The sequence below is a fragment of the Monodon monoceros genome, unplaced genomic scaffold, assembly GCF_005190385.1.
Source record: "Monodon monoceros isolate NGI ecotype Baffin Bay Population unplaced genomic scaffold, NGI_Narwhal_1 Super_Scaffold_15, whole genome shotgun sequence".
Lineage (NCBI taxonomy): Eukaryota > Metazoa > Chordata > Mammalia > Artiodactyla > Monodontidae > Monodon > Monodon monoceros.
The window spans coordinates 79,557,124-79,568,086 of NW_021703771.1; the positions used below are offsets into that span (position 1 = coordinate 79,557,124).

Here is a 10,963-nt window from a genome sequence, read left to right on the forward strand (position 1 = left end):
TAATGGCTGCAGGTATTATTTAGCTTATTCCCCTGCTTTGGGATTTTTTTTGTTAGATTTTGCCCACAAAGTCTTTTAAAAATTTGGTCCTAATAATAGTAGTGTATTTTAAACGACTTAAAAATGATGGATCAGAGTTTATATCAGATTTAACTCCTCCAGGATGTTAGATTAAAATTTTCATTCAAACAGTGCTTCTCCAGAGAATCTACATTAATAAGCCCAAGTTATTAGAGAATCACAAGAGAAACTGAGTAGCGCCTCTGAATCCCCAAAGGCCATGGATGTACTCAGACCCTAACTGTGACCTTGCTCTCAGTTGGCTGGGAATTTGCATCGAAGCAGCTGCGACTTCACTGAGATTGAGACTCTGCCCTCCTTGGTCTTTACAGCTGGTCTAATGGTGAAAAAGTCAGCCTCGGATGTGTCCATCTCCTCTGGCACCCATGGGCAGTATTCGATTTTGCAGACAGCAAAACTTCTGCCAGGAGCACCTCAGCAAGCAGTGAGTTCTCCTGTATTCACATCATAGCGAAAAGGGTCAGCATTTCAAACCCAAGAGATTTGCCCCGTGATTCATCCTTAGCCCCTAACATTATGCAGGATCACCTCTTTTCAGTGAATATATATATGTCTGTCTCTTTAACCCTCTGCCTGTCCACCATTCATCCCCAAGCCCCATAACTTGGTACCAGGCCCTTTATAGGGTTTTTAAATGGTCATACAGAGCATGAGAGAGAAAATCACGTTTGATGAAAACTCCCAAGTGCCCCTTCAGGGAGGGACTGTTGGTTTCCAGACCCACCTGCTTCTCTCCCCTCCGATGCTTGCCTTTGACCTTGGTGTATAGAGCAGGGGCTGACAGAAGGGGAAATAAGAGAAGTTCAGATCAGTTGTCTTGAGAGAAGAGGCTAAAAAGAGATCTAATGGGGCCTAAATAACGCAGTAGGGACATTACTAATCATAACAGTTGTGTAGAGTTCTGGAGGGTGGCTGTGAGACCTAAAGAAGACGGTAGGTGAAGGTCAATGGACTAGAGGTGAGGGAGGGGGGAGGTGCAGCGGGGGGGGCTGGGTGGAAGCTAACGTGTCCCCGGAGAGTGTGTAGAGCTGGGCCAGCCGATGGTCACGGTCACTGCAGGAGTAGGCGGTTGACTCGACCTCAGTGGTTTGTAGTAATGAAAGCAGGTTATCAAAGGCGACCCAGAGGTCTCAGTTAAGAGGCGGCAGAAAAGCGAAGAGGTAGAAAGAGCACTTTTGAGAAAACATCTGGAAAAGTGTTTTAATGACTCTGCTGGACCATGGAAGGAGTAGCTTCTGACTGTGTTTTCTGGCTTTTACCTGATTATTGAAATAAGGATAGAGGATGGTTTGTTCACGTTGCAAAATCCTGGAATCGTCCAGTTTAGGAGACGAGGGTCGCCTAAACTTTATTGTGTTCCCCCCACGCTTGATATGTGAGTGCTGGGCGGGGGAGTTGGGGGAAGAGGCTTGAGGGGTGCGGTTTGGGTTGAAGTTGTGTTTTAATCACCGTCTGAGGGAGCTCTGTCAACTTCACGCTCCTGTACAGATCGGTAGGCAGAGAACTCACCAGGTGAGGCTGTTTCCTACCTGTGCTAATATGCTTTTTTTCCTGATTTTGTCCTCAAGCCCAAAGCTAGGACTGGGATAAGTAAGCCTTATAACGTCAAGCAGATCAAAACTACCAACGCTCAGGAGGCGGAAGCAGCAATCCGATGTCTCCTGGAAGCCAGAGGAGGTGGGTGTTCCCCTGGGGCTCTCCTGCCAATTCTGCTTTTCTTTTCATCTTGCTACTAAAAGGGGCCTAGAAGAGAAAAACACTCTTTTTTCTGGAGGCAGTATTCAATGAAAGTACCCTTGAGCAACATTTTATAAAATTCAGCTACTAAGACTTATTGTCCATTTAAAACTATATATTTAAAATTCAGTAAGTATGTAAAAATAATCCCAAGATTATTAGGCAGCACTTGAGGGAGAGACTGAAATAAACAAGGAGAGACTGAAATAAACAAAAAGGAGTTTTAAAAGAGGTTGGTGCCCCAGGCACTAACTCATTCTGCTGGCTCTGTAAAAAGAGACAGGTAGGTAGGCGTCCTCTTTCAGGCAAAACATCTGTTTTTTTAAATCGCCAGCAATTGTAGATTCTCTCAGGCAGGGACACTGTCAGGCAGGGACCTCTTCTCTGCCATACTGCCTGTTAATTTTTTGTTGCTGTTACTTCACCTAACCCATGTTAACCATGTTTTAACTTGGAGTCTCCTCTGTGCATTCAAAATCACTGGTTATTAACATTTTTTGGTTTTTTGTTGCGATTTTATACTAGAATCTCTTTTGCAGAGGGAAAATTATGCCCTCTGAAAAGCCAGGTGCAGTTACAGTTGCCTGATTTGCTTATAGCGCAGGTATCTAGTTTATTTGGAATTCCCAAACAACATTTAAGGAGGGCATGGATTAAGAGATTGAGAAACACTGTTGTAGGATAACACCGTGGTTTCTTTTTTATTAAAAACAATAACTCAAATTGCATGGATGTAACAACCCAAGTGTCCATCAACTGATGATGGATAAAATGGGGTATATCCATACCATGGAATATTATTCAGCCAGAAAAAGAATGAAGTACTAACACATGCTATATCATGGGTGAATCATGAAAATAGTGTGCTAAGTGAAAGAAACCAAACACAAAAGGCCACGTATTGTGTGATTCCATTTATGTTCAGTGTCCAGAGTAGTCAAATCTATACAGAGAGAAAGTTATAGTGGTTTCCAGAGGCTGGAGAGAGGAGGGTGTGGGGAGTGACTGCTATGGGAATGTGCGGGGTTTCTTTTTGGGGTGATGGAAGATATTCCGGTGATTAGATAGTGGTGATAGTTGTACAACTTTGTGACTACACTAATAACCACCAAATTATATCCTTAAAAAGCGTAGATTTTACGGTATGTGAATTATATTGCAGTAAAGGTTTTTTGTTTTTTTTTTAAAGTCTATAGATGCAGAGGTTTGAGGTTTGAAATGTACCCAGGGTCCCAACTTAACATTTTCTTGGTCATGGGCCCTGCTGAGATTTTGAGTTTTGCATCATCTACCCTGAGAAACACAGGGACACGTTAAACTTTGCACGTGATGTCAGGGCCTCACTGCTCCTCCCCTCCACAGACCCTACATCACCATCCCTGTTGAGAAGGTGGGAATGAGAAGCTGGGGGCCAAACCTAGCTGGTTGGTCCTGACAACCTTGAAAGATTTATTTTTAGATAGCAAAGAAATACATTGCATTAGTAAATTAGCCTTAGAATAAGGATAATTCGATGCCTTGTCCTTTACACTTTAGCCGTGCAATTGTATGTTTCAGGCACCCCGGGAGAAGCCCTAAACGCCACAGCCTTGACGGACCAGGGATCTTCCAAACCAGAGCCCACAGCGGGGGTGGCCCCACTCCTGCCCCGTCGGCCCGCACCCAGAGTTCCTGCCATCAAGAAGCCAACCTTGAGGAGGACAGGAAAGGTAAGAACCTGGTTGCACAAGCCTGTTGCTCCTGGGTTGTTCAAATGTCTTGTTAGATAAGAATTCCGTCTCCGATGGGTCTGGTCTCTTTATACATGTTCATGAGTCCCAGACACAGATCCATCCTTGAGGAAAATGCCCAGCAATCGCTTTCTTCTTCGCATTCCTGCTGCTTCTTGGCTCAAGCTGAGCAGAAACATTGGGAATTTCTCACCAAGACAGGAACAGCTTGGCGGTATCGCGCTGCCCAAATGTTCCATTTCAGTTCCCAAACCGAACCACCGTGGGGTGCTTTATTCCAAGTGTCCCAGTGATTCCCATTGGTGTGTGGTCTGTGTCCTATGCCATCGGTTTGACTTGTACAGACTTTTATTTGCATTAGAAAAACAATCACTGGTTCCTGGATTGGCCATGTTGACAAGCGCTTGTGCGGCCCCGGACCCTGGAGGCTCGACAGCTTTTCTTGCCACTTTTCTTGCAGATTGTTTTTTGCTCTCGCTCTCAAGCTTCTCAGCCTTGCTTGCTGCTTCAAAGACATGAGTTTGTCAGGACAGTAGCAGCCCAAAGACTGGCACCTCTAGAGGCATCTGGATCTTCCGTGTGAGCTCAGTGTGCTAGTCACGGACACCCGGTAATCCCTCAGCTGGTCATTACAGAATGGCTGCTTTGCCACCTGTAGAAAGCATGAGCGTGGTTTGGGCGCGTGGTTCTTACAGAGCCTGCTCTGTGTTTTCTGGATTGCTCGCTGTCGCGCGTCTGCCCGTGCATCTGCCTATTTTCCACGCCTCCTTGCACAGCACGCCTCTTTCCTCCTCTTCTCTATTCTCGCTTTGTCTTCAAAGCCAGGGGTAGAAACGGATTCAGTTTCCCCACCCACTGCACAGGAGCTGCAGTTAAAGGCCGTCGGAGAAAGGGTTGTGTCTGCAGCTGGTTTTCTAAAGAACCAGCGGAACTACGGAAATGTGGATGCTTAAGCTACCGACAGCCGTGTGTGTACAAAAGCTTCCTCTGGCCTCATGCAGTTGTTTTCTTTGTGATCCTTTTGAGTCAGAACCAAGGAAGTGAAGTTCCTGTATGAAATTTTCCATTCTTCTATACTTAAATATCAAAGATTCAAGGAGCAAGTATACCCATTAGTCCTTCTGTTAGCTTAATGCCGTGACATAAGCTACTTCATCTTAGTATGGTACAGACTGAATTATCAAAGCTGCGGCCTCGAAGAAAAGTTTTCAGAGAGGTTCGCTGTTAATAAAGGAAGAGCATCACCCCGTTTCCTAGGTAACAGAAACTTGTTTCAGATTGTTCACGGTGGCCCTGGTTTGAAAGCTCCCACTCATATTTCATCGGACCTGCTGGTCCTCCTTGATACGTGTGTTTCTCCCATGCTCCTTCCTGCCTGGTCACACTCCCGCATCCCAGACATTCTCAAATCCCGAATTTGCTAGAATGTCCGCTTGTCCCCTGCTCTGTTCGCCTGTGGACAGCGTCTGTGTGCTCTGATTCCCAGCTCCCGGGGGCGGGCTGCTTATTGACGCTCTTTGTCGTGCCTTTTCTTAGCCCGCGTCACCAGAAGAACAGTTTGGGCATCAAGCTGTCCATTTTACAATCGGGCCCCCGGAGACGAACCTTGACACCCCTCCTCTAGCAACAGCCCCTCCCGTTCCCAAACCGAGAACACTTCAGCCCGGGAAAGGTGCCGCTGCCTCCAGGAAGCCAGCGCCGGACGAGGCCCCGACCGCGGCCGCCCCGCCCCCTCCGGAGGCCCCGCCCCTCGTGCCCCAGGTGCCCCCTCGGAGGAAGAAGTCGGCGCCGGCGGCCTTGCACCTGCAGGTGCTGCAGAGCAACGATCAGCTTCTCCAGGGGCCCCCCTGCAGCAGCCCCAGCAGCGACTGTCCGCCCGCACCCCTGCCTGCTGGGGGCGCGCTCTTCCCCCAGCCGCCTTTCCTTGGCCCTTCATCACCTGCAAGCCCTGAGGCTGATGGCACCAAGGACACGAAGTCGGAGGCCGCCCCCCTCCTCGGTGATTATCAGGACCCCTTCTGGAGCCTTCTCCACCACCGTAACCTGTTGAATAATTCCTGGCTTCCCAAGAGCCCTGACCCCCTGGACTCAGGGAACAGGAACCTCGGAAGAGCACACGCAGCCCCCCAGCAAGTCAGTGCCTCACCTGCCCAGGAGCCGCCACTGGAGCACAGAGAAAAAGACTTCGGTCACTGGGTGACAACCAGTGACAAGGACAAGAGGACGGTGCTGCAGGTGTTTGACCCACTGGCGAAATCATGACTGGGAAACTCCGACAGCAGCTCTCCCACAGGATGTGTGCCTTCTCCCCCTGGCCTCACCTTAACAGGGGAAAGCCCATTGGTCTCAACTCCCCAGTTGAAAGAGACATCTAGTTAAAGGCACACTGAAAAAACATTGATACTCTTGTGTAGTTTACAAAAATTGCGTCTCTTATTCAGTAAGATTATTATTCAGCCACCAAAATATGTTTTATTCCAGACTTGAGCATGTTAAGTTTCCTCTCAGGGTGTGAGAAACCTCCGGGTAGATTCAGTATACGGATTTTAGGAAAGAGAATCTAGCCGATAATGCTCAAGAGGTTCCCTCCCATTGAATTTTAAACGGTTGTTCAAGTTATGTTTGTATGTGGTGAGTTTGTTTTTAAATATTGTTTGTATTTTACAGACTTGGAATAACCTTTTGGTGACCCACCTGAAGGTTGATGCATAATGTAAGGATTCCACTAAAAGGTGGTTGGGACCATTAAGAGCTGTACCTGGCCGCCGACACCAGGTTAAAAAAGATATCAGAGTAGGAAGCAGCAAATAGGTCAACCAAAAGATTAGACTGTACATTCCTGGGAGCCCCTGTGTTTATTTATGTACGTGTATATTAGCCGTGATTATGTGGGCGTCCTGGGGGAGATGGTGTCATTCCCTGCTTTGGTTCCGGAGCATATACCATTAGCTTCACCTGAGCTCCAACTGCCTAAGTCTCCTGTACCATGTCTTAGACTTTGCATGTCCCGTAAATTGCTACAGTCCTGAGCTCTGGTGTGCTACCAGTTTTTACACACTGTCTGTTCCCTATTAAATAAAACCTCATGGCTTTCTTTTTCTCCTTATATTCCATATTCAGAAAAAGCACAAAATGTGAAAACTCATACTGGTACATACGAGTACTGATTTTCATTATTATAATTTGAAGAATATCTGTTTTAGTCTGGTCTACCTAGCTGTGGCTTCAGGAAGGAAAGTTACCACGTGTCCCCATATATAAGAAACCTCAGGATATTCTGAGTTAGCTTATCTACATTTTTATTAGGTTTTGTTTTCCTCTACGTTTCCAACACCACTTCTTACCTATTCAGTCTTTAAAAAAGACATCACCATACTGCTTTACATTTTTAAAAGAATGTTACAAGGCCTAGAACTCATTTGGAGCAGATATCATAATTTTGCTGATAAGAAATTTACTGGCAAAATCTCAGTGTGCCACATACTATGTTTAGGAGTCTTTCATGTCATAGAATCATACAGCAATGGTTCTGTGTTATCCCTAATGTGACCAGCGAATTCCTGTACTCAAAGCTAATGGTTAGGATGGCAGGCAGGCTCCTTTTACTGATCAGACCTCTGGGATTTCAGAATTAACTCTCATTGCTACTATCAAGATACATTACAGATTATACGAAAACAGAACTGTATCTCATTTCATCTGAAAACTAATAAAAGAAAAAGATATTAGTGACCCATAGAGATAAATAGATAACACGAGTAGTTAACCAGTAGTAAAAGATGGTGTTTTTAGCCTTAGCTGATTGGGACAGCTTCTCTAGCACTTACATGCTTTATATCATTTTTACCTCTCTGAGAAATGCAAGAAGTAAACAGCGTGATCCTTGAAAGCGTTAGGAGGAGAAAGGAAGCAAGATGGGTAAGAGGCTCTGGAAAGGTAAATCATTTACCAGGATTCGCGTCATTTCTAAAGGGCATAGTTGGGAATGGAACTGAAGATTTCTTAATTTAAACACTCTTTTCTCCATAACCTCTTTTCCTACTAAAAAGGAGGTGAATTTGAAGGCATATCTATGTAACAGTGAGTCAGAAAAGCAGGGGGAAAGTAAGCACCACAAAAGTTGCTTCCAGTGGTTAATTTTCAGGTTTCTTCTTTGTTCTAGATAGTGAATAGCCAATAAATGCTACACTGAACAGAATTTCATTTCAGATAGGTGTTCATCACACAAATAGTTGTTAAGAATCTGACAGTAAGTATTAACACACAGAACTGTATTGAGGCAGGTCACAGGAAAAATTATAAGTAGTTTAACATTAAGAAATGAATATTATTTGCTCATGGCTGTTGAGGTTTAATGAATAACAGAGACTGGATTTTGAGTTGATAATATGTAAGGTTCTTGTACTAACATTCACTTTTTTTTTTTTAAAAAAAGGACAATTGGAATTGCCTTATTTTTTAAATCAGTGCTTAACAGTGGGTATCTTTCCTAGGTTAGCAGTAGAGTTGGTTGAATAATCTCGACAATGAGCAGCTGCCATCCTGGGGATTTCATTCCGTGGTTTTTATTTTTAATCTTTCTTTGATGTTCCCACACCAGCCGTTTTATTGTGACCTTGCAGTTCATTTCATTACTGTTGTGTAAGGTGTTACAGTTCACCACAGTATTTTAGGCACAGACTTTACAATTCGGCATTGTCTCCCTGACCCCAATTAGATTCCCTTTTTACAGTATAATCTTCCTGGACTTCTTGCCAATTTAAAAAAATTTGTTCCAGTAAATTATTGAAACAAGGACATCTGCCCAAGAAAGTCCTGTAAAAGTTTAAAGTTGTTGAAGTTCACGACACTTAAAATTCTCCTGACCTGTGTATGAGCAAGGTAATGTATTAAAACATTTGCTTTATAATGAAGTAATTCTATTAGAAAGGACTGCAGAAATTACTTATTGGATCTTACTGGATGACTAGCAATGAATAAAAACCCTAATGTTTATTTGAAGTGATAATTTGTACTGAAATTGTAAAGAAAAAACTTATTAAATGTTCTATCTTTTTTTTTTTAATGTGGCTTATTTCTTTTCAGATATGAAGAGAACCTTGGGATATCTTCCTTGGCTAGCCTTTTATTCTGGATGAAATGCAATTTACTAGTTATTCCTCTGAGTTTTTGGTTTTGTTTCTTTTTTCAACCATCAAATTAAGTTGAAGCAACATAAAAGTAATAATTTGGTTCAGAATTTATGAGTTGAAGGCTGCTAGCAGGGACCACAGCCATAACATATATAATAACTTTGTGCTATAATGTTGAGAGATGCTGGGATTCATTTTCTATAGGATCTTATAGCAAACTTAGATTGCTGGGGTGGCTTGAGTACATTACTTCATAGAAGACTGGAGAAAGGAGTAAACAATCTTCCAGTTCTGTCTAGGTTTGTCCTTAGCTAATTAATAGACAAAATTTAGGTCATAAATATTCTCTGATGCCTTTCAGGAATAAGAATATACTGACAATCTCCACATCATAAAGATGCCCAGTCCTTCCTGACCAGTAAGGACTATATTGAATTCATTTAATCTGAGTGCCTGGGACTTGGATGGGGAAGAAGGAAAGGGCTGGTTACAGTACCTTCCTTTCCCAAGGTCATGGATTGAAACTCATTCTCATACAGGGCAAACTGTTTGCAGTTATATAATCAGCTCTATCTCGATGAGGTAGGAGAGTACAAATGAGAGAGTGATTACTTGTGAACAGAGGGCCAGGGGAGATTTGAGAGAAGAGGATTAAGAATATGACATGTAGCAAAGTAGATTTATGTACATGGAAAGAATGAGCCGGTGGAAAAGAATTTCAGAGGAATGGTGTCCGTACAGGGGATGCAGCCTGTCACGGAGGGTCAGAGTCCAGAGGGCGGTCCAACATCCTCCTCAGTGATAGTTATACTATACCATTTATTAAATAACAAACCATTGCTCTCTCCTTCTTAATTGGGTTTCTCTAGGTGTTACCCAGTTTTTATTGACATTTTCAAATAACAGCATTGGTATTTGTATATCCTTTATATTGTTTATTTTGTTATGTCGGTTTTTAAAACATTTTTCATTAACTTCAGCTTATCTTTAATTTGCATCCTTTTCTACTTTTTGTTTAGTTTTGTTATTTTCCTAATTGCTTAATTAAAGCTAGCACTGGGTTTCATTATTTTTAGTCTTGCTTAACAATAAAGACATTTAAAGTTATATATTTTCCCCTGGTTGTAACTTTAACTGCACCCTACACATATTAGCATGAAATAGTCTTTTTCATTAATCTCTAGACTGTAATTTGCTTTTAGTTTCTCTTTGATTCAAGGGAGACTGTGCAATTTTCCGATAGTTAAGAGTTTGTTTGGCATTTTAAAATTGTTTCCTCCTAATTTTATTGGATTATGACCTGAGAACATGGCCTAGATAAACATCTGCTTTCTGAAATTTATTGAGGTTTTTGCTCCATGGTCACGTGCCGGATTGAGTTTTCTAGTGGTTTCATGAATACAAAATAAAAATGTTTTTTAGTTGTAGGGGAAAAAAGTGTGTGGTGTGTGACATACAACGTGTTCGTTCCACCGTCCCCCAACGGAACAGGTCTTTCTGGAAGGCACTTCTGTCAGGGGAGGGGTGCAGGCTCTAGTTCTAACTCTAATACAGCGGCCTCCCATTGTTCTTACTGAGAATCCTTAGATTTTGTTGAATAAAAGGCTTCTCAATTTGTTGTAAGTCTTTTGATCAATCTTTAGACATTTGAATGATTGCCTTTGCTACCCTTGACTAGTTTAATAGATCTCTTTCTCTGGGGGAGAGGTTTCCTTAGCTGCTCACACTGCCATTACAGAGTCTCTGCTTCCTGGGCTCTCTGTTCTTGTGCCACTGGTCTACCTGTCAATCTCTGTGTCAATATCATGTTGTATTATTTCTTTGATATCTGGTAAAACAAGCCCTTCTATTCTTGATCCTTAGCATTTTCATATAAAAATTTTGGAATCAATTCATCAAGTCCTATTTAAAAACTAAAACCTATTGGAATTTTTTACTGGGACTTCATGAAATAGAATGGACATCTTTACAGTATTGACCCTTCAATCTAAGAACATGGTATATTTCTCCACTTAAGTATTTCATTAATGTTTCTCAAAGTTTTTAACTTATAAAATTTTTCAAACATACATGAAATCAGAGTGAATAATTTGAACTCTCATATATCCATCACCAGGATTTAATAGTAATTTAACATTTTGCTATATTTGGTTTATTTTTTTCCTTTGCTGAAATTTTTTTAAAAATTCTGCTATCATGATATTTGACTCCTAAATACTTTCTTACCTCTAAATAACATTTTCTTTTATAACCTTAATACCATGGTTTTATCTAACAGTTAAC

General features: G+C 42.4%; 1 protein-coding gene across 1 annotated transcript in view; it reads left to right on the forward strand.

Annotated features, from left to right (window-relative positions):
- The window catches only part of SYNJ2 (synaptojanin 2), a 96,956-nt gene extending 88,286 nt beyond the window's left edge, over positions 1-8,670 (forward strand). Inside the window, exons 24-27 of the mRNA XM_029224317.1 lie at positions 393-505; positions 1,650-1,758; positions 3,376-3,527; positions 5,085-8,670. Coding sequence (XP_029080150.1) covers positions 393-505; positions 1,650-1,758; positions 3,376-3,527; positions 5,085-5,810 — 1,100 coding nt within the window. The 3' untranslated portion in view covers positions 5,811-8,670. The remainder of the gene's footprint in view (positions 1-392; positions 506-1,649; positions 1,759-3,375; positions 3,528-5,084) is intronic.
- The last annotated feature ends 2,293 nt before the right edge of the window (positions 8,671-10,963 follow it).